Source organism: Triturus cristatus, chromosome 8, assembly GCF_964204655.1.
Source record: "Triturus cristatus chromosome 8, aTriCri1.1, whole genome shotgun sequence".
NCBI lineage: Eukaryota > Metazoa > Chordata > Amphibia > Caudata > Salamandridae > Triturus > Triturus cristatus.
Window position 1 is genome coordinate 27,085,319 of NC_140591.1, and position 23,904 is coordinate 27,109,222.

At 43.3% G+C, this 23,904-nt stretch overlaps 1 protein-coding gene across 3 annotated transcripts in view; it reads left to right on the top strand.

Moving 5' to 3' along the window:
* The window catches only part of TRAPPC10 (trafficking protein particle complex subunit 10), a 584,087-nt gene that overhangs the window by 188,501 nt on the left and 371,682 nt on the right, over positions 1-23,904 (top strand). For all 3 annotated transcript variants that reach the window (XM_085620787.1, XM_085620788.1, XM_085620789.1), the window contains one exon: positions 11,812-12,008. In XM_085620787.1, the coding sequence (XP_085476913.1) occupies positions 11,812-12,008 (197 nt within the window). The remainder of the gene's footprint in view (positions 1-11,811; positions 12,009-23,904) is intronic.

Here is a 23,904-nt window from a genome sequence, read left to right on the forward strand (position 1 = left end):
TTTCCTAATTTACGTTTTTCTTGCCCCATAATTTGCTCAAACTTGCTTCCCAATTCTAGTGGTCCTATACATAAGGTGCCTTAGTCATTGGTATTTATCTGTTGGGCCAACCTGATCTCTTCCACACACAAAAACATGATAACCACATGTTCCGCCAGAATAAAAAACTGAGAATCTAACTCCATTTCATTGGTATTTTGAGTGCCAGGTATGCAAGTGATGGTGTAGTCATGTTGAGGATCAAAAACAGCCCAAAGGGCCTGTTAACTGTTCTTACATGGAATCCGTGCATAGTCCTCAAGCAGTATGATGATTTGTTAGGATTTTAAATGTATTTTGAGCTCCAGGTACTACATGTCTGCATTTGCAGCACCTCTTTCATAGCTGTTTCATCGGGTTCCTGCATGGAATAATTCTCTTTCGTGGTAGAAGCAGGAATTAATAATAAGAGCATTTACACAATGTGGAGTTTCTCCTGAACATTCTTCAACAAGATTGAGTGTAAACAAGCCACAGAGCCCCAGGATCCGTCCCTACTCAGGCACCGCATGTCAGAAGAGTGCAGCCAACAGTCATGGAGACACAGCTGTACGATAACCTTTATACATAGAAGCAAGGACCTGCTGAGGAGCCATCACCTTGTGGAATCGCGGTCAGCCTCTGAGGAGATGAGCTTCTCAGCCACACCAGTGCCTGGTAAGGTAATATTGGATACCGTAGTATATCGAGAGGAATGTCTAAGACAACTTAATAACGAAACATTCTATACACGTATTGCACAAGATCCAACTAGACGTTTGCAACAACGGATTAAGTCACTGGTGGAAGAGGGGAGAGAGGCTGGTTGGATAACTAAGAATGAGGCAGAATTCCTGGTACAGAAGCATCCGAAAATATCGGCCTTCTATATCTTTCCCAAAATACACAAACACCAGCGACCCCCACCAAGTAGACCTATCATGTCTGGAATTGGTTCTATTTTAAAACCTCTGTCTAAATTTGTAGACCATTTCCTTCGACCAATTGTGTCTCAGATGCCATCCTACTTTCAGGATACGAAACACGTGCTCTCATGTTTAGAAACCATTCGTTTTGATCCCCTTTGTCAATTGATGGCTACGTATGATGTGGAGGCATTATATACAAACATACCTCAAGATGATACGCCTGAGACGATATGCGATCTTTTGAATAGCAATCCACGTGATGATCCGACTCCCAATGATTTTGTTATGCGTTGTGCTACTTTAGCACTCAAAGAAAATTTCTTTAGCTTTGAAGGGAACCTTTTTTGGCAAACCACCGGTACTTCCATGGGGAGTACCTGTGCACCTAGTGTGGCTAATATCTACATGCATGGTTTTGAGACAAAACACATTTACCCAGTGGAAAATCCTTTCTATAGCAAACTCAAACTGTGGAAGCGTTACATAGATGATATCCTGGTCATCTGGGAAGGTGACCAGGAGTCTCTTGTGGCTTTTTCAGATTGGCTTATTACGCGTGATGGTAATCTGAGGTTTACTGGCAAATTTAACAACTCTTCCATGACATTTCTAGACCTCCGACTATACCCTAAAAATGGTAGGTTTCACACTGAATTATATCAAAAACCTATGGCAAGGAATTCCTTGTTGAGTTACCACAGTTTTCATCCCCGGGCCCTTCTGACTCATTTGCCAGTAGGTCAATTCCTCAGATTGAGGAGAAATTGTACTAAGTTAGTCAATCATCAAAAACATGCCATCAAGCTGAGTGAAGAACTGGCTGCACGACGTTACCCAGCACAATTGATCAAAAGCGCCTCCAAAAGAGCACGTAACAATGGTTTGTGTTACGACTTTTAGTAACCGGACTGTGAATATCCAAAGGGCTATCGATAAAAATGGGCATATACTCCACACTGGAAACCTGACGTTCGATCGCCCTCTTTTCGCACTGAAACGCAGCAGTAATTTACGAGATCTGATGGTACACACCAGACCTAGGATCATGACTTGCCAGAGTAGACAACTGACTTTGTGGAATTCGGAGCCTGTGACTGGGCATTTTCCATGTGGATCTTGCTCAGTATGTCCTTTCACGAGACATCTGACGGAAGTTTATATTTTATCAGGTACACCTTGGAAATTGAACAAACATACCAATTGTAATACAAGTGGAGTGATCTATATGATCACGTGTCCCTGTTCATTGATCTATATTGGTGTGACTTCACACAAAGTGCGTCACAGGATTACGGAACACCGTAGTACTTTTCGGTGTAAAAAATCTAATACACGCATGACTAAACACTATCTAGAGAAAGGACACACAGAGAATGACCTACAATGGGTCGTCATTGATAAACCCCACTATGATATTAGCATGGGACCTCTAGAAACTGTTTTATTTCGCCACGAACAGCGGTGGGTGTTCCGTACGAAAAGCCACATTACAGGTCTTAATGAGGGCATCCCTTGGGGTTCGGTGTAGTACAAGCCCGTTCTACCCTCTCCCCTTGCCTGTCTTGATGCATGCATATACATGATACATTCTAGTACACTTGTTTCATTTATATATGTTTCAGGATTAGGTCTAACAGTCCTGTGTTGGTGTGTGTTGGTGTTAATCCAACTACATAACGCTAAGTATATGATTGGTGAACATTTTATCCACCAGGTATACATGTATGGATGACAAACCACTTTATTGACAATAAATACCCCTTCCAGTGTACATAAGATTTATTATTAGGCCATGGCCAGTGGTTATGGTTCCATCGAATATGCTTAATAGATCATATTACACCGGTATAATGTGGGCGGTACAACTAGTTTGCTATTGCAACACACATTTATCAGGGTAGATCCTGTCAAACACGCATGACGCTTCTTTCGTCTGTTCGCTCACTGTATTATGTGCTCTCCCAATGTGGAGTAGTTCAATCTTGCCTGTTGAACTACATTTCCCTTGATCCTTTTGACCCGGAGGTGAATGACAACACTTCCGGGTCGTTACCAAATCACGGAGACGCTATGTAGTGATAAAAGGATACGGGAGTTTGCTGTCTCTCCCCTTTGGTTATTGCCACGTAAGGAAGGACACAGGATATTCCGAGGTAATGGGGAGGCGGCTGTTGTACATAGAGGCTGAGATGAAACTATGAAATGCTCTCTTGTTTTTTGAGTTCTGGCGACTAGTTTTAGACACGTTGTGAACACCAGCGTTTTAGCGACTGTAGTATCTGGGGCCGGTATTTGTACATTTTAGGCGCCTAGTGAGTGCAATATAATTTTTGATCATTAAGAGCACACATTAGTGTTGTATACGATCCCTTGTATTTTACTATATGGATCCTGTTATTACATAAATAGCCACAGTTTTACACCATGTGCGTTTGGCCAGACGTTATGGTGAAGACAAGAGCACTGCTTTCTTAAAATACACAAAGAGTTATGTATAATTGCGAGTGGATTTGCTTGTCGCACCTAATTTTTATTGTTTTGTGCATTTTGAAGACTAAGTCTGAGTTGTTATTTGTGTGTGCTTTACCCTCCGAAAACTGTGATCTGAGGCAATACTCCCATAAAGGTGGAGGTAAATTAAAATTACCCCTTAGGTGAGTTATTTGATTTTTCTTATTCACGTTTTAAATCGCGTGTACAGTTTGGTATCACGTGTGTGGTGGTTTTGAAGGGAGGAAACAAAGGTTGAAACTAATAATGAACATGCCATTTATGTGTGTTTCTTATAGACACTGGACCGGACTGCAGCTGGTGCCATTGTCTTAAAACGACCATAACAATTAAGTATGGTTTTCTACTTTATTTTTCACTAATCTTTTAGCAGAGTGACAACGTTGGAGGTCCTGATGAATGCCGCAAACTCATAATCATTTGGCAGAAACATGTTGACCATTGACAATTAGGACATTATTTCAGTCCTTTATCACTTTCTTTTTAATCCTAGCCCATGGGGACATCTATTAAACTGGTCTGTGTCACCCAGGAGCTATTTTTAATATACTTTTTTGCTCTTTATTTGCACTCTGACCCTCACTCCCACTGCCTAAATTGGTAACCTTATAAAACACCTCACGCTCCCCTTTTTTTTGAGAATTGTAGCCCACACTGTATACCTTGCGGTTGCAGTGTGCAAGAGGGGACCCAATGATGAAGCATGTCACCCTTGGGTGAGTGAGGGTTCTCGTCTTTATAAGTAAAGATTCCTTTCTCCCGTATTTTCTTGTTGATTGTTTCCTTGGTTTATAGATACACCGTGGTCAGTATTTTAAATCAGCATCCCATTACTTCTTGTGAGGAATAAGGTTATGGCTGGGACAGAGCCCCGCGATACCTGATATACAGAAACACCAATTTCAGCCAGAGGGTGCCTAATGGAGCATCAGCTAACAGGTTTTACCCTGGCGCCTGGGCCTACCCGCTGTGGCAATGGAGAGCACTGGTGGCCTGGAAACTGGAAACCCCCCCCCATTGGCGACTTCTGAGGCCTTGCCACCAAAGGAATGAAAGAGTAAGGGCCCCAAAGACCGGAGTTCTTTTTCCCAAGGTATTATGTATCTTGGCGGACATTTGGAGTTACTTTATTTTTGAAGTTTAACTAACATATTTCCATGTACATTTTGAGTCACCAGCAATAAACCACGTGAAACGTACAAATAGCACAAGGGGTCACATATCGCAAGGGAGTGGGTGTTGTCTGCCCAGAGCAGTGTTGGGAGATCCACAGCGGATGAGATGTAGCAGAGTAGGTGTAGTGTGTGTGAGAGGGCATTTAAGGGGATTCAGGGTACAGGCAACACGTGGGGATCCGTGCATGTCAATCAGTAACAGTCATTGCTAGTGCAGCATGAGGGGAGACGAGCCGAGAATCTACCCAGCAGGGCAAAGGAGTTCCATACAGCACTTAGTTATGTAGATTCAGGTTCTGTACGGTCTTCTTAACTATTTAGATGCAAGGTATAAAGCAAAAGGCCCCCATATAATTGCGTGGTGGGATGCGTTAAGCATGAGAGCCCCATACCATTTTAGCTGCTCCTGGCAGTGTGTACCATCACTTATCCAGTCCTGCTGTGTAGGGATCGAGGTTCTACCCCAGTGTATTGCCACTTTACATTAGGCCCGTGGAAGCAGCATTGAGATGAGTCGGCAGTAGGTGATGGGGACATCATGGACCCGTCCCAGTATGGCTGTTAGGAGCAATCTGGGGTCCGTATGTCTGTGATACGCAGCATTGTGTCAAATATATCAGACCAATAGACCGCTATCAGCGGATATTCCCAGGTGAGGTGTAAGAACCCCAAACTCCTAAAAGATTTAAGTTCAGCTACTTACAGAATGCCATCCGTGGAACATCGTTTGGTGGGCGTCTGCTCATAGATTGGAAGTACTAAACTTGAGTCCGGAGTCTCGAGACAAAGGTGATGGCCTAAATCCAGAAATATAAAGAAGACATTCACTAGTATAACGTCTTTGAGGCTACGCAGTGTGTCATGGTGCTCCCAGAGAAAGGCGTGGAAGACCTTGAAAACTCAGCAAGAGCGTCCAGGAACGGAATACTCGAGGGTAATGGCTGCTGGAAGGGGACAATATGGGCACTGTATTTCAGTTCTTGGAAATCTAAGGTCCAATTGGATTATCCTGCAATCCTGAGGTAGGCCCACATCACTAAAGTAGCTATTATGTTCCCTGATATCCTAGGGGGTCGCACATGGATAGATTTCCTAATACCCCAGAAGGAGATAAACTGCTTTAGCTCTGGTATGCTTACTGCTACTTTTCGGCCCGTCCTTGGAGCTAGGCCTTGGAGCTATGCTCACAGTTATCATGGGATGTTATGAATATGACCGACCTACCTGACAATATTCTACAGCATATAAATGATGAGCTGTACCCATAAATCAGACATACATATTAGTTTGTAAGAATAAGTCTTTATTGTATGCTTATATAATATAAATCATATAAATTGAGATTATCACCATAATGATGGATAACTCCACAATTGTGAATGTTAGAATAAATAGGCTATAGGCCCAAACATTGCTCATCCCACATACATAAAGCTGAATTGGCTTGTGCAATTATTTTATTCTGTTATCTGGTTGCTGAGTCGTGTACGAACCTCGCATAGCCCCAAAGAGCAGACTTCTTTTTACCAAAATCATCCTTAATGGATTATTCAGACTCAGTCTTGGTGGGCGCCGTGCCACCCAGCACGCCAGCTCACATTCCCTTCTATCATTTTTCATTCATTATGGAGATGGATTATAACCTAAATTTTACAGCCTCCCTACTTAAGGCCACCCTCTTGGTCTGGACCCCGATTTACGCAAGTAGCAATATTCTGCTACAAATAATGCTTTTATTCAAAGCACTCCGCATTAATAAAAGTTAACACAAGTTATATTCATAACTATTTTAGCATGGAAATCAGAGATTTAACAAGGTTATTTCTGCACAAAGCTGTTCTGTCTTCTGGCTGCTTGTTAAATGACAGAAAAATACTGCTGTGGAAGTTTCCTTCCTCTTGCTAGAGCTGAAGGCATGTGACAATATGAGCGAGAAAAGAAAACAATTGTATGATACAAATGGCAGAAGCAGTTACAACTCGAGTAATTTTTGTGGTCTAGCATTGTGAGACCTAGCATGCCCTGTGCTATGTGATAGCTTTTAACACAAGCCTTGGTAATGTGTCAAGGTCTAGAACCTATATTGACATCATCAGCATGGCCAAACACATAAGGGCACATCACCAGACCCAAGTAAAAGATCCCGAGGGCTGGCATGATCTTGATGGACTTGGGCAATCCAGGACTGAGGAAGTCAGTAAGAGCGCTAGCCTCCTGCTCCTGTAAAGTCCTGATCCAAGCTACACAATACTGGGGAGAAGTCAAGAGCTCCAACCTATTAATATGTTTTCGTTATCATGCTTTCTGCGTCACTGCTCTCAGAAGTTTGATTATGGTCCACATTTCTTCCGCTCCCGTTAGCGTGTCACTTTATGGAGGAGAAACCAAGAGAAGGCTCTAGACTGGACTTTCGAGGGGACTATAGTGCGGACTATAGTATTTTACCATTTCTAGCATGTGTTGTTTATCCTCACCTGCCGGTATGATGGCCGATTTATTATTATGTGATTGCAAAGTAGGAACTCAACACAGTCCTGAGTCAACTCATGAAAGCCCATATGAGGCCCTTCTCAGAGTGGGCGTTACATTTCTATCTGTGAAATTGACTCTCTCGCTCGTTCTATCCTCTGTGAGAAGAGATGGTGAGCTTCAGACATTTACAACTTGGGATCCGTTCTTAAGATTCCACAGAGACAAGGTTGCGTGGCGGACTTATCCTAGTACTAAGGGACTTCCATCTGAACAAGCCAATAATGCTAGACACACTTTCCCAGAGCCCTTCAGTGCAGCAGAGAGGTCTATGCCTATTCAAAGATGTTCACAGTTCTGCTTCAGGTGGACAGGTCAGGTATTCATCGCGTAAACTAGCAAAAAATAACCCAGAAGCCCTCCTTGAAACACACATAAAGGAACGAGCGGAAAGAAGTATGTGTGTGACCACTTTTAATACAACATCTAATCCGATGAAAAAAATTGAACAAAGAAACTGGCGTATCCTCAACTCGAATGGACTGAACCAACCAACCCCTCTTTTCTCCTTTTAAGAAAAGTGGGAGTATTAAAGACATGGTGGTCCAGACACGTCTGAGAGTCCCTAAACCTTTGGATACTGGAAGAGAAAATCTTTGGAATCTACCTCCTGTTATGGGCCATTATGCATGTGGGTATTGTAAAGCCTGCCCAATCTTATTTAATGGCAACAGCATAGTTGGAGGATTACAGGTACCCTGGGAACTACGGAAACACAGTACCTGCAATTCAGACGATGTAATCTATCTGCTGAAGTGCCCTTGTAACTTGATATACGTAGGCATGACGACCCGTCGAGTGAAAATACGTATACTAGAACATATGAGTAGTATACGGTGTGGCAAAACCAACACAAAGCTTAGCACTCATTCCAAAGAGATGGGGCACACTGCAAAGAGTCCAATTTGGACAGTGATTGACAAACCATATATTCCCCCCACTGTAACTGATATCACAAATGTTCTCTTCATCAGAGACCAGCGATGGGTAGACAGAGTGAAGTGCAGTCCAAGGGGACTTAACGATTTTATCCCGTGGTACCAATTGCATGGGATAACGAACAACTGATCCCACACAAACACATCCTCTTGGGCTGTGGTTCAGGGAATATAAATTGGTGAGGCTAAGAGTGATTCCATTTTTAATCATGGCTAATGCCTGCCATTCTCCATAGTGTGCTGTAGCCCTACTGTAAGAAAAATTCACAGGTACGAACACAAGCGGTGTGACTATGGGTCTTCTCAGTGCTTGGTATGGATAATACCACCCCATGAGTTCGCATACTGGAGATACCGTCTACCAAACCACTGAGTAGTGGAGGTTGAGGACAAAGAGTCACTTTCCTATGTTATGTCAGTTCTTGCCGATCACTTGAGAGTGGCGAAATCATCATTTTCTGTTTTCTCCTCCCCTTGGTATTATACATTCTGTAAAAAATGTTGCCTCTTACCTCCGACTAGAGGTGAAATAAGTAAAAACATACATGAGCCAATTAAATTCAATTAACATTACTATAATTTTTTTACAACATATGCCACTTACTAAGAATAACACCTAGCAATGACAGGATTCTAACAACGTTAATATTAGACGGGAGGTCGTGGGGAATCCAATATAGCCGCCGCGTAGAGCATGATTGATTTTAATCGCTCTAGTGCTCCCAGCAATTCTGAGGCACATGCTGGACCGAACACGTGGTCCATGAGAAACAGCCTTTAATCGCGCGGAGTACGCCGGGAACACATCGTCGGCGGACCCGGATGGGGATGGGAGAGGCGAACGCTGATCTTTGATGCAGTAAGTGGGCTGGTTTAGATAAGTGTTAGACAGTGGGGGGCTAGATTTGGAAATGACCCGTTACTTTGATCTAAATACTGTTTGTTGGTTATTCACTTCCGTTGAGAGAGTTAATCGGAGTGAGAGCGAGTGGCATTATCAACAGGGTTGATTGATGGGAACTACACGCCATAATTTTGAACGAGCTGTGTATGCTGATTTGGCGACAACGCACATTTTTAAGCCTTGTTTCCTTGATATATAGAGTGTGACTACAAGACAGCGTTCGCACGACGGTCCCGGGTTAAGAGAAATCCTCGTAAGCTCTGGTAAGAGAGGTTGTAGTTTTACAACAATACATGGGACTACGAGATTACTCATTCCTCTTATTGTGAGGCAATTGGTAAGAGTTCAAGGTGGCTTGTGGTTCATGTTGGGGTGTCCCTGAGGTGTCCACACCATTGCACGGGTGTACCAGTGCACTTACGTTTCTTTGCACATAAAGAGCACGCAGTTGCCTTTTAAGAATATATAAATCACTGTATTGGGAGTTTCACGTATAATAAGTACACAGTTACCTAGAGATGAGGGTATTTTGTATAAATGGAAGAAAGTAGAGATATAGTAAACAAAACACAGGAAATCTTTGTTTTGTTTTCTTTTAGAAAGTGTTTACCGCATGCAAATATCAGAAAGGTGAACCCATGACTTTTTAAGTATACCCCAGTGAGGGTCAAGATCACAGAAACTAAGGGATCCTTACCCTGAAGAAGGCCTCATTGACCCAGGGGAGCTATAAAGAGAGGCCGAAACATGTTGGTTAATGGTTAATACAGTTGGGAATATCTTTCCATACCTTGTGATCCCTTCTTGAGGGAACATCTGTCCCTAGCATTTTGTTCTTTTTACTTTCTTCCATTCCATTCTCTCCCTCACCACTTGGCTTTCTAAAAAATTGTGCTGCGTCCAAACGTGTTGGTCTGCACCTGGACGTCTGCAACGGCCCTATGAGGAAGCATGCCACTGCAAAGTGGGTGAGGGCAGTATTATAAAATGTTTGTTTTCCCTCTCTGTTTTTCGCCCTTTACTAGAGTAATATACACATTTAGGGCAAGTAGTTTGGCCCCTTTCTTTTAACAAGTTTCCAGTTAGTCCTTCTCTTTAAGTGAGTTATAAGTACTGGTAGGGTGTTAGAGAAGGTTTATCCCTAGTCCCTCTTAGTGATTTTGTTGATTCATCCCATTTTACCAGACCCTAAAATGTCACCCTCTCTCTAAGCAAGGTATTGCCAAGGGCTACCTTTGGTCAAGCTAGAGCTAGACATCCACTCTGCAGTTCCTTGACCTTGCAGTCAGCTAGAGGGGTGGCGCTGGCAGCACTAGCAGCCTCGGTGAATGAAGTGTAAGGACTGGACCTTCACAGGATGGCAGCCTGGAACAGCCGCCATGCCTTTACAAAATGCTGACGCTTGTAATGGAGTCTTCGAGGCACTCTGCTTTGGGTCACTTATTCCTCCCAACCAGATGAGCCTGCTTTTCTCTCCTACTGCTGATATCTACTACATTGTGATGTGTGTGTACTACTTGCTTTTCTGATTCCATTATGTGGAATTGTAAGGAACTCTTTGCATCCTTGACTCTTCTGCTTTGAAATCTGAAGGCTGGTGCCTCTAGGAGCAGTGGCACACAGTGCACTCTTTCCTGATTGGGTCGCAGTAAGGTTGTTACCATTGAGTTGACTTTGCTACCAACTTGACACTGCCTATGTTTTTTGCACAGTTTGAGCATTTTACTGCTACTGTTAAGTGACTGTGCGACTCCCAGCTCGAGAGCTTGAATGATCCAAGCGGAAGAATCTATCAAAGTTAGCAATGCGGGAGAAATGTGGTTACAGGCAATTAGTTTATTCTGTTTTGTGGGTTAAGCTGTATATGTAAATGTTATATCCAGAGATGTTTTGTGTTTTTTATGGAGGAATCTAATTAAAATCTTTCATTACAGTGAGTCATTTTGCTTTTGTGTAATTGATGAATATAACAGATTGGAAACAAAATGTTTCAGCATATTTAGGATGTGCAAACCTATTTAAAAATCTATCTGGTTATACCCAGACATTTATTTAATGAATATAGATAGTTCTGTAGAATTCCAGCCATTCATATACATGTATGGACCTTGTTTTCGTTGGAACTGCAGCTTTTCCTATTCATTTTACCTCTCTGAGGAGAGGATGTGTCAGTGATACTCTCTTTCGTCCCACTGGTCAGTTTGTGTGGCAACCCTTATTTTATTGGTCACATGATGTCTTATCTTATTAGTGATGCCGTTGATATAATTTGTTGTCATCTGTGATGTCTTGAGCAGCGCATGGAAGAAGGTTCCTTTACAGTCCAGTGCCTAACCATACCTGATGGGTTTCTGAGCTTTAAAGGATTTGGAGGGTAAAATTGTATAATGTCCCTTAACAAAAAGTGTGTTATTTTTAAGAACATTGAGTATTTCCCGGACATTCATTGGTCTGTTGGTGGTCACACCTCAGTTCACAGTAAGGATTATTTACTTCCATGCATAAGCAGAGCCCGGAAACATAACACCATCTACCTCCACCACCTATTGGCTGCTAAGCCGTATGCTCTTGCCATTACACTGTAATAAAATATCCAATAAAGACTTTTGTATCGTAAGTTAACTATATACTAATTTTTCTGCTGCGTAGTATACTCTACCGACTCCTCTGAAGTTTTCAGGCTCCTCTAGAGCTGACATGCTTTTGGGTACAACCTATCCCTGTTCAGGACAAAGTACATGAGGGAGATCAGAATCCGTGCGTAGCTCCAGGCCGAACTGATTCTTAATTGTCTCTTGGCCCTGCAGGACACAGAAGTCTACAAAGCTTCCACAAAGGATGACATTTCAAAGTGGCAGAACATCCTGAAGACTCACAGCACAGTTGATTGGCTCATTGTCCTGGTGGAGAACGAAGCTAAGAAGAAAAATAAGACCAACATCCTTCCACGAACGTCTATTGTGGACAAAATCAGGAATGACTTTTGCAACAAGCAAAGTGACCGGTGAGCTGCTCTTTCACGATCTGTGGTAGCCCCAGTGGCTGGTGGGTAGTCATGGTAGATAGGTTAGGTGCTGTTGAGGAAGTATTTTAAGAGCTACTGTGACGGCATGGGCATCATGAGCCTTAAGATTTGAAGCGGTGGAGTGTTTACAGCTGTTGTAATTAAGTGGGCAATTGTCATCCTCTTTGGAAGAATCAGGGCTGGTTCTGCAGTTTGGCTCCATCTTGGAATTGGAGGAGCAAATTTGGTCTCATTTTTGTTACATGGATCCTCTGTTGCACTGCTCTACCTCCCCTCCGTCCAGCTGCTGGGTAAATGACAGTGCCTACAGGAAGCCCAGAGTGAGCTTCTTCCAGTGAATGCTATTTCTTTATGAGCTTTGACAGAGCTCCAGTGTGATGGTGACCTCCTCGCATCTATTTTCTTTTATTTGCATTCTTACAGAGAACTGGTAACTATCAATAAACAGTGTACCTCAATGATAGGTATTCAGATCAGGCAGTTACTGGAAGATCAAGAAAAAGTCATGTCTTAGTGAATGTGGAAGAATAGCAGACTTACAGAGAGAAATTCTAGGTTGCCCAGAAGTTAAGATTATGACTAAATGTGTTTTCAGATTTTTCTTATTTGTTTTTCCTTGGAGTATTAAACCATCAGATGTAGATTGGGAGATCTGGAGGAGGTGAAAAGTATTGGACTGCTCCTGTGCCCTGCCTGTTGTCTGTGCTTCACCAGAGTGCACTTACTGTTTTGCCACTATATCAGCAGGGTGCAGAGAATGTGTGCCTCCCGTTTTTAGGCAACAGCTTACATTTTTCACTGGCTCCCTTTCATTGGAGAGCAGGCTTTCATGCACTTTGTTATATGCAACTCGCTATAAAATACAATGCATTTCTGTCTCTTCTCCTGTCCGTTCTGCTTCTGACATTCGTTAAGCAATTTGTGAATTTTTATATGCAATCCTTGACGAATACCCTTCAGAAGCCCTTCTTCTCCATTGAAGAACTTTGGCGCCTTGTACCTTTGTCCCCTCTGTCCCGGAATTGGAAAGTGGTCGCTTAGAATCCAACTCCTAATGAAGGAACTGGTCCTGAAGGAAGCCCTTGACTTCATCATGACATGGAGTCGAAACCATCCCTTCAAAACTGCCACATGCTAGCAATAACTCTTGGTGGGAGTCGCAAGACGTGGCCTTCATTGGTACCATGCAAAATCTTCACTCTTCACAAGGATGTAAAGGTACCAAGGAACTTATGCACAAGTTTGGACATGTTCCAGAACCAAACCCCCCCCCCCCCCCCCCAGAACTGAGAGTGCTCTTCAGAGAGATCGCTTCATTTTGAAGTTGAGCCTGGCACGCTAAGCAGTGAGACCTTAGTCTGGCAGCTAGTTAGCTTTATTTCCACCTCTCCTCCCTCGTCACACTATATTTTATGTCGATGTCTATGCCCTTCACCACCTACTTGTTTCAGTGACCCTCCGCCTGCCATTGCAGAGGGAGAAAATGAGAGAACTGGGGTTAACAAAGAGCATTAGGGGCAAGGAGAGAATGTGTCTGGGTCACCCTCTGCTTTTGTGTAACAATCTTCACAGTGCATCGATGGCAACAAAGCCTTAAATGAACTTAGACCCAAAAATAACATTTGTTTGAGCCTCCGTGCCCTGCATACAGCATTGAAGCTGCTTTCCCTTTTTGGTGCCGACTTGGAATCTGTCATTTTCAGTCTTTTCTCATTCTGTTTGTGTGCCAGTAATGCTGTCCACTCACCAGTGGGAATATGGAATCTCTCTCTTGAACCGAGTTTTCTTCTGATTGTGTTAAGCTCCATCCAGTACATGTACTAAATCCACCACTGTTCCCCTTGTATTGACTTTTTTTTTAGACCGGGATGCTTTCTGGCACTAGCAGCATTCCCCCTCCACTCCTGAAACCTGCGTTCTACTGCTCTTGTCCCCTATGATTGGATCGTTGATATGACCCCTTCATTCACCCATGCAATATGATGAGAAAACCCCACAAGGCCCATCTAGCGCACTCATTCCGTGCACCCTGTAGCTTTCATTGAATCCTAAATAGTCTCTGGCTGTACCTGGCTTCCTTCCAAGAGTTTGCTTTGTGGCGCATTCAAAACCCCTGTTTTGATGTACTCCGCCCTTGCTATTGGCCCTTATTTTTGTCTCAGTGTTTTAAATCTTGCAAACTGCATTATGTGTCTTTTAACTTCACTTCATCACCTGCCGTCCAACCCTTTCCAGTGCTGATCACCCCTGTGTCATTTGAGGAAAATGTGCTTTCTTTTTTCCAAAATGCTCAGGATTATAAAAGTCGCCATAAATTGTGATCCAACCAGGTGGGACTACATTTAAAAGCCAAAATATGGCAATTTATACTTTTGAAAGTGTGAAAAAAGTGTTCTGCAAATAAGTATTTGTTTTTTTTGTTCTAAAAATAACATCTACGAAAGTGTTGCCATGCTTCGATCTCGCTCTTCCCAGGTTTTAAAAAAGGGGAAAAAGTATTTCCTGTTTTAGTAGTGTGTACCTACTTCTGGGAAAAATGGATGTAAAACCCATGGCTGAACCTAGATTGATGGACAATTTTGAAAATCAGACAAAATGTCATATGTTAAGCACCTCTGGCTGAATTCGGCAAAGTTAAGTCAATGTGATGAGGAGTCTTGACGAGGAGTTCAACAATTTACTTGTGAAGATCGAGATACAACTAAGCGTAACTAACCAAGTTAACCACACTTCCGATATTAACAATGTCTGGTGCTACAGATCAAGGCAATCGTCAGTGCTTGCCTAAAGATCGACGGTGGCCCTTTAGGGCTGCTGTAATCCTCGGAAGTGATGAGCTTGCTTGGTCGGTGATGACGACCAAGCAGGTAGTAGGACTGAAATCAAGATGCTACACAAGATTGTTTAGGTGACAAGAGTAGATGTTATTTGGTGAATCTCAATATGTGAGTTGGAATATGACTGGCTTATGCCGTAAATGTTTTTGGTTCGTCTCTTTCCCATAGCATTTGTGCCTATATTTCAAAGTGCATGACTGTACACATGACTGTTTTTGAAGGCACTTTGTTTCCATCATAAGTCTTCCAGACAGAATTCAACACTGTTTCCACATGCTCCGTACCTGGAGTGTATTTTCGCATGTCCGGTGTCTTGCCCACAAGCTCTCGTCTTCTCCAGTTCAGTGCTGTTATTGCTATGTCCGGTGTCTTACCACAAGCTCTGGTCTTCTCCAGTTCAGTGCTACAAAGAGTGTTTGAAAGATATTTGAAAGTGGTTGAACAGCAATTTTCTGAAATTAATCTCTGACAAGACAGAGGTACTCTTTTTCAGTCATGCAACGCCTCCTACGTCCAGCCTTTGGTGGCCTTCGAAGTTGAATCCACCACGAACTCGGTTCTCATCTGCTAGAAACCTGTGAATTAGGTTTGATGCTGATCTTTCCTTTATGGCTCGAATCCAGCATATTTCCTCAACCTGTTTTGTGAAGTTAAGATCTGTCAGAAGCTCTTGCGTTATCTCCCAGAGGAGAGCTGTAAGATCATTGTCCATGCGTTGATAACCTGGTCACTTGGATTATGAAATCGCGTGTACCTGAACTGCCAGTTTATCTGATTCTCAGATTGCAAATAAATCAGAATATGGGGTCTAGGAACATTCGTCGGATCCCCTTTCGCCATCATATCTCCCACCTCCGCCTAAGGGAGCTCCATGGACTCCCTGTTGCTAAGAGGACATTGGCCTTCAGAGCCTTAAAGAGCATAGGGCCACGCTCTCTCAGGAACAGGCTTAGCTTGTACCATCAGGAGCGAGCCCTGAGATCTAATCATCTGCACAGTGCAGTTTGTTCTTATTCCTTCATACCTTTTTTCACAAAAGATGTCCAGGACATATTTGCATGCTTTTCCCCTCCCATATGTTTGGGGTTCTAAAGGTCCGCTGGGTTTGCCTGGAGGAGATGTGGCACTTTTTTTCTGAAAAGATGGGGAAATGCTCTCTTCAAAACGTGTTTTTTTAAATCAGTATATCCAAGCATAATTGCTGTTCAAAGATCGACCTCTTCCTAGCCTTCAGAAACCGTGGTGGAGAAGATTTCCTATTTTTGCAGTTACTTCCTGCTTAAACTTTGTTGGGGAAGAGAGGTTTGAGCTCTGAAATCTATATATTTCTCAAAATTAGACAAAGTTCTGAAATTAGCAAGTAGTAATTTGTGTAGCGTACAGATCTTCCAAAGAAACTAAATAAGGTAAAAACTATTGAATAACAAATAGGTGGACAATACAGCTATTCAGGTTTGAAATCAATGAAAGTATCCTTCTAAAATGCTACCTGCTGCCCCACAGGGTGTCCAGGCACTAGCAGAAGGGAAGGTGACATTATGCCAGGTTTTCGATTTTTTTTTTTTTTCTTTTTTTTTTTTCTACGTGCCATCCTCAGTGTTTTTTATTTCTAGAGATAGTGTTCCACAGTTTGGCAGCATGATCTGAAAAGTCTCTCCCACCTTGTCTGCTTTTCTTAAGCGTGGGCATAATCAGAATATTGTGTGTACCATGATGGAGTTGGCGAACAGGAAAATACCAGGAAAATGTCTCCTGAAATTCAGCAATCCAGTGTTTTTTTTTTTGCAGTTTCACACAGTGCAAGTTCGACCCGAAGGTATTGAAGCGCTTTACATGAGCACCTGTTACATTACACAAGGACACATTCTGGTAGGCATGGGGAGATTAGGTTATTTGCCCAGAATCGCCTGCAAGGAGATCTCTAATCCCCTTCAAAAGTGCCGGCGGGTTGCCTCCTTCACTGTGAAAAAACAGGCTGCTTGCATAAAAAGTTGCGCCCAGCGCAATGAAGGGATGTGCACCGCATCTTTAACACGGCCCTTTCTATCCTGAGCTTTCTTCAGCGACCCAGTGGATCAGTAGTGGTGTAGCATGTTTGGAACTCTGTTCCTTTTCTTTCACAGAATACTTTTGGGGAGTGGAGGTTTAAATTTTCCTCCCCTAGGGGACAAAAAGCACAGTGTACACCAGAGGTTGGAGTCCAGAAATTCTATTGTTGAGTTCAGCCTGTCTTGGCATCGGATCCCTGACTTTTTGCACCCCAGCTATCTAGAGCCCAGGGGAAGGCTGGAAGGTTGGCACAAAGCCAGCAGTGCCCATTCCTCAACCCAGTCGTTTTCCGTTGTGCCCTGAGGAAGCATATTGGATGTAAACCTCTGAATCTTTAGTCCCCCAAAGGGGTAGGAGGACTGCATTGGTCCTGCGGGTGGTATGGGTGACCATCCCCCTCCTCCCCCACCAATCACTGGTGGCTTTTGGTCCCCCGGAGGCAGACAGACTATCTTAGGCCCATGGGTAAGGGCGATTGGCTCAATGCCAGGGCAGGCTGAACCCACATCTCATTCTTTGTTTCTGAAAACATTTGTGTCTATTGGGCTTTCTGTTCCCTCCTCTTTCCCACCACCAGATTAAGTGTAATCTCTGTCCATCAGGAGCAAAGAAAGACTGTCTTTTGATTAAATAAGGGTCTACTGTAAAGTTTAAAAGATTGTCCAGTGAATCAAAACATACCTGGCAGCCATAACTACACCCATATTAGATGCGGAGCCATGTGCCCTACTCGAAGCCAACATAACCTTGGTGGAAGTCCAAGCTGCCACAGCAAAACTCCACTCTAATAAGACTCTGTGCCCAGTTTTTATAAATGCTATATAGGGCTATTGGGACCGCATCTCCTAAACATGTTCCTAGAAGCAGGCAAACAAGGCATACTTACTCCAGATCTTGGGCGGGTGGTCCTAGTGGTACTGCACAAAGACAGCAAGCCTACAGAGATACGAGACTCATACCGTCCGATCTCGTTAATCAATACTGAGGTTATAATCTTGACCACACTGTTGGCCACTAGGCTGTTGCAGGTGATCACGCCACTGATCCATAGGGACCAGTCCGGCTTCATGCCCAGCAGATCGGCATGCTACAATCTTGGACAGACACATAATTGGCTAAACAAGAAAATATACCAGTCGGACCCCCATGTCCTTTTAGCGCTGGACGCCGATAAGGCATTGACACCGTGCATTGGCACATTGGCACTTCCTTGAACAAACCTTAGTGAAGTTAGGGTTTGGCCCCGCATTACTGGAAGTGGGTCAGACTACTATACCAGGCCTCGGTAGCGTCAGAGTGAACGGAATACTGTCCTCTAAATTCCCCATTGGTAGAGGCAAAAGGCAGGAATGTCCTCTATCCCCCCCCTCCTGTTCGTCCTCACCATAGAATCATTGGCATGTGCAGTCTTGCAGCATGAATCTTTTCTGGATTCACTATGCTGTGCATTGTTCCGCCATCAAGTGGTTGGGTCCGGAATTGTAGTATTTCTTCTCGTTGTTGTTGTTGTTTGTGGACGTCGATGTAGTACCATTTGGTGCACTTCTGTGACGGCGACGGGCTTCCTCTGGAAGCCCCCACCTTTGGTAGCCATCTTCAGATTCTTTTTTTCCGCAGTTGGGTCTAGATCGATACGGAGGAACTCCCAAGATTGGAGAGAAGAATCGAGGAAATAATCGGTAGGACGGTGTCTTCCACTTTCAACTTTAAATCAAAGACTAACGCAGTGCCACGAAGGAAGAAAAACAAGATCTTTGACTTTCAGAGAATGCGCATGCAGGGGGCTCCCTGTGTGCGGTAATGGACAAGACACCGTTCAAGTTTTGTAAGAACTGTCACCACAAATACACTGAAAAGGATCAGCACCTGGTCTGCAACCTGTGCCCACCGCTGGACCATCAGCGCGACGACTGCAACGCCTGCTCCGTTTTCACCCGGAAGACGTTGAGGGTGATAGAAAGTCGGCGACGAGCAAATTACAACATGCAATGCCAAAGACGTGGGCCTCTCCAGTGAGGAGGAAGATAAGGTCGCTGAAGGGCCAGAAAGCAACAAGGACAGACGTTTTGGTCATGGAGGAGGTAAGAGAGTCGTCGACTTCGAAAAAAACTAGAAGAATCTCGAAAATCAGACTCTAGATCTCCGAAGGGCTCCTCGGTGTCGAAGCATTCGGGGACCGCAGATGCATCCAAACAAAAACAGACTGTAGGATCCTTGCATAAGGACTCCGGAATGGCAAAGGCCCTCGAAAAAACAAAGACGTTGAAAGACAGTCTGGAAAAGGACGCCTTGGCGTCGGGGGAAAAAAAGAGGCCCAAACAAACCTCGACAACCAGATCGACTTAGACAGTCGTAAAACAGAAAGCAGAACATTTCGGCGTCAAAACACATGCGACCGAGAGAAAGAGACTCTAAGCCGAAATGGCTAATATCCTTCAACGGAAAAAAGACTTCGGCGAAAGCTTGATGCAATTCAAGATCCCGCCAAAACAAAAAATACGGAAGGTGAAAAGGTCGTTGAAGAACCAATTTTGCCAAAAAACCCTGAACCGATCACACCAAGGTCAGAAAAGAAGTATAAATACTCCTCTAATGACCTTATATACACCAGGGGATCAGTGCCAGTTGAATTTATCATTGCCTCAACTGCAAGAAAAAGAGGAAATGTGCTAACTACAGTGAGACCACCTCCAGATGAGGAAAGCAAGAGGATGGACCTCGTAGGAAGGAAGGTGGAAAGAAGTGCAGCTACCCAATGACTCATATCTAATTCAAATGCATTGTTGAACAGACATGCTTACCAACATTGGGAGGAGGTAGGAGAACTGTTATAAAATCTACCAGTACAATTCCAGAAAAGAGCTAGCCACCTGGTAGAAGAGGGTAAAAACATTGCAAGTACATGTTTGAAATCAGCCCTTGATGCTGCAGAAACATCTAGCAGGCAAATGATGATTGGCATCACTGAAAGGAGGAACGCATGGCTTAGAATCTCAGGCTTCAAGCCAGAAGTGCAAAGCAACATTATTAATTTACCATTCAATAGGGAACAGTTGTTTGATAGTGTGGTTGATGAAAAGCTAAACCAAGAAAAGGAGGACAACGAAACTGCAAGATCCATGGGGGCTCTACAGTTCAGAGGCATGCTTAGAGGCATACCATCAAGGAGACCAGCGGGGAGATGTACACACCAACCTACGGCCTCACATCAAGTTTACCAACAAACCTACCAAACTGGAAACCAGGGCACACAACAGGGACAGCAATAAAGCTGACAATACCTAGGAAGATCATCCTTTCGAGGGCGTCCCCATGGCAGAGGTCAGCCACAAAGAGGTGGACAACAAACCTCTACTAAGTGACTTCGCTCACAAGGAGGTACACTCAAGAACAACAGCAGTAAGAGTACAAACAAAAAGAAGCATATAAAAAAGAAAACAAAACCAGTTTACAGTTCCTCCAACATACCACCCCAGTAGGAGGCAGACTAAGATTGTTCCTGCAAAAATGGAGGGAAATAACCACAGACAAATCTATTTTAAACATGATACAGTACGGTTACTGCATAGCGTTAACAAAACAGCCCCAATACAGGAGGCCAAAGCAAAGGACACATTCAAAAGAAGAATTATCTCACTTAGTCAAAGATGTGCAGGAGCTTCAGGGAAAACATGCAATAGAGCACTTACCACACAGAGAAAAGATCAACGGAGTATATTCAACATACTTTTAAATTCCAAAAGTTGATGGAACATTGCGGCCAATATTAGACCTAAGGTTTCTAAACAAGTCTATAAAACACAAAGATTCAAAATGACTGCACTGCAAGAGGTGCTACCTCAATTGCAAAACAACAGAATTGAAGGATGTGTATTAGCACATCCCAAAGAACAAAAAACACAAAGAACTGTTAAGATTTGTCGTGGACAAACAGTGCCAATTCAAAGTACTCTCTTTCGGTCTGAAAACAGCGCCAAGAGTATTTACAAAGTGCCTGGCAGCAGTAGCAGTAGCAGCGCATCTCAGAAGGTAAAGGAATTCTTGTTTACCCCTACTTAGACGACCGGTTTGTAAGAGCAAATTCTTACAGCCTATGCAAACAGCATATACACCAAGTGATAGCGACACTAGTTCAGCTGGGGTTCTCCATACACATGGAAAAGTCATCTATAGAACCAGAACTCATAAAGGTGTTCTTAGGCGCAGAGATAAACACTGGGTTAGGGAAAGCATTCCTGGGCGAGAAAAGGAAATCAGCCCTATTGAAGGAGACTCATCAGAGGGGACCTCATCTGACAGTGAACACAGTGGGGAGATTACTAGGGATTATGACCTCATGCATTTTTAGTTCCCAACATTCATCTACACAGGAGACCATTTCAAGAATGGCTCCAGACACAATGATCACAAGCTAAAGGGAGTTGGGAAGATCTAGTGGTTTAGTGGTTGTCACAAGCCGAGTTCATCAAGAGATGGCATAGTGGAACAAGGCAAACGCCAACAAGAGAGACTTTTCACACCACCAACTCCAACAGTGACCATAACAGATGCGTCCCTAATAGGATGGGGGGTACACGTGAACAATCTCAAAGTAAGAGGATTGTGGGCACCACAGGATGCGGTGAAACAAATCAATATCTTGGAACTAAAAACTGTGTTCTTAGCCTTAAAAGCCTTTCAGAAAGAGCTCTACGGGAAAAGGGTGTTTTTACAACACTACAACAATGTTTTACATAAGCAAACAAGGAGGGACTCAGTCTGTAGCACTGTCAACTATAGCGCAAGAAATTTAGGGATGGGCAATCCCAAGAGAAATAGACATTCTACTAATGCACCTACCAGGGAAGGACAATATAAAAGCGGACAGACTGAGCAGGCAAACAACATCATCCCACAAGTGGGAACTGAATCATACAGAAGTGCAAAGAATTTTCAAGAAAGGGGGGACACCACAAATAGACCTATTTGCAACACCCCACAATGCAAAATGCCAAAACTTCGCATCCAGATGACCTTGCAACCAGTCCCTCGGGAATGCGCTATGGATAGACTGGTCAGGGATATTTGCGTGCGCTTTTCCCCCAATACTATTAATGAAAAAAGTGATCAGCAAATGCAGAATCAGCAAAATGACACTGATTCCCATCGCACCACAGTGGTCCAGACAGACTTGGTTCTCGGAGCTAATGGAAATTTCACAAGGAACAATGCACAAACTTCCAAGTAAAAGATTTGCTAACAATCCAAAACGGGAAAGTGCTTCATCCAGAGCCAGAGCTTAGGCCTATCGCCATGGCTCCTGAAGACTTGAACTTCACACATCTCAAACTACCAGAACTCACAATGGCTGTTCTAAGAGAAGCTAGGAAACCATCAACAAGAAAATGTTATGCAGCGAAATGGAAAAGATACACACAATGGTGTCTTAAAAGGTGTCTTTCAAAAAAGATGACAAAAGAAAGAACAGTGCTAACATACTTGACGCATTTATTTTACATCACTAAAAGTACACTTGGCAGCAATTGTCGCGTATACAAGAGGGGAAACAGGAAAGAGTTTCTTCACCTCACATGTGGTCAAATGGTTCCTAGAAAGAGCAAAAATGGTACTAGCACCAACCTGGAATCTGAACATAGTTATAGCACAAATGATTAAAGCACCTTTCCAACCACGACACGAAGCAACGCTACAAATGCTTACAATAAAATCAGAATTTTTAGTGGCAATAACATCCCTATGTGGAGTTAGCGAGCTACAGGCACTAACACTACAGGAACCCTACTTCCAAATACATAATAACAGGATTGTCATGAGGACAGACCCACAATTCATACCAAAGGTGGTATCAAGATTCCACATAAATCAGAGTATACAGATACCAAGTTTCTTTCAAAATCCAAAGAACAAAGTGGAAAGATCTTTGCACACACTTGACGCAAGAAGAGCTGTCATGTATTACGTCGAAAGAACTAAGGAATACAGAAAAACAAAACAGCTATTTGTGTCCTTTGCAAAACGTTTTCTTGGAAGACCAGTATCAAAAACACAATTGCAAGACAGATAGCACAAGCCGTACAATTCTGCCACAAGCAAGCAGTACAAGCTTTAAGAGGTGCACCACGGAGCAACTATTGCATTTCTTGCTAACACTCCAATTCAAGACATCTGCATGGCTGCAACATGGTCTTCAGTGCACACATTCACCAAAGTATACTGTGCAGACATTCAAATGAACAAGGAAGCACAAGTAGAACAAAAGGTCTTACAGCATACATTTACAAACCAAAGTTTATCTTCCACCCCACCACCACAAGACTAGCAAACCACTACAAAGTCTATGCCCAGCATAGTGAATCCAGAAAAGATTCACGCTGCAAAACTAATAGTTTCTTACCTGTCGGTGTAGTTTTGCAGCTTGAAAATTTTTCTGGATTCACTAGCGAACTCGCCCTCCTCCGCCAAGAAAGAGAACTATAAGGAGGAAGAAAGGGGAAAAAAAAAGAATCCCAACATGGCTACCAAAGGTAGGAGCTTCCGGAGGAAGCCCGTTGACGTCACAGAAGGGCACCAAATGGTACTACGTCAACGCCCACCAACAACAAAAAACAAGCATTGAAAATGCAATAGGTCTCGCCTTTGATTAAGTTAAAGCTATTTGTTTTGCTTATGGTATTGTATAGCAAAGCAAATGGCTTTAACTTAATGAAAGGCGAGACCTATTGCATTTTCAATGCTTGTTTTTTAGGGATACTATTGATTACATGAGGCTGGCAGTTTATGCTCCAGCACCTTAATTACCAAACTATCCTTATGCATTTACCTCTTTTCTGCTGCGTGACACAGGTATGAAAACGTGTGCATCTGCAACACAGTTACGTTTTTAAGATAAAGGGCAACTGTCAGTTTGACTCTGCTCCTCCATGACCTTCAACCCCGTGCAGCGCAATCACAGTGGCATCTCCCGAGTTGTGATAATGGCTAACTACATT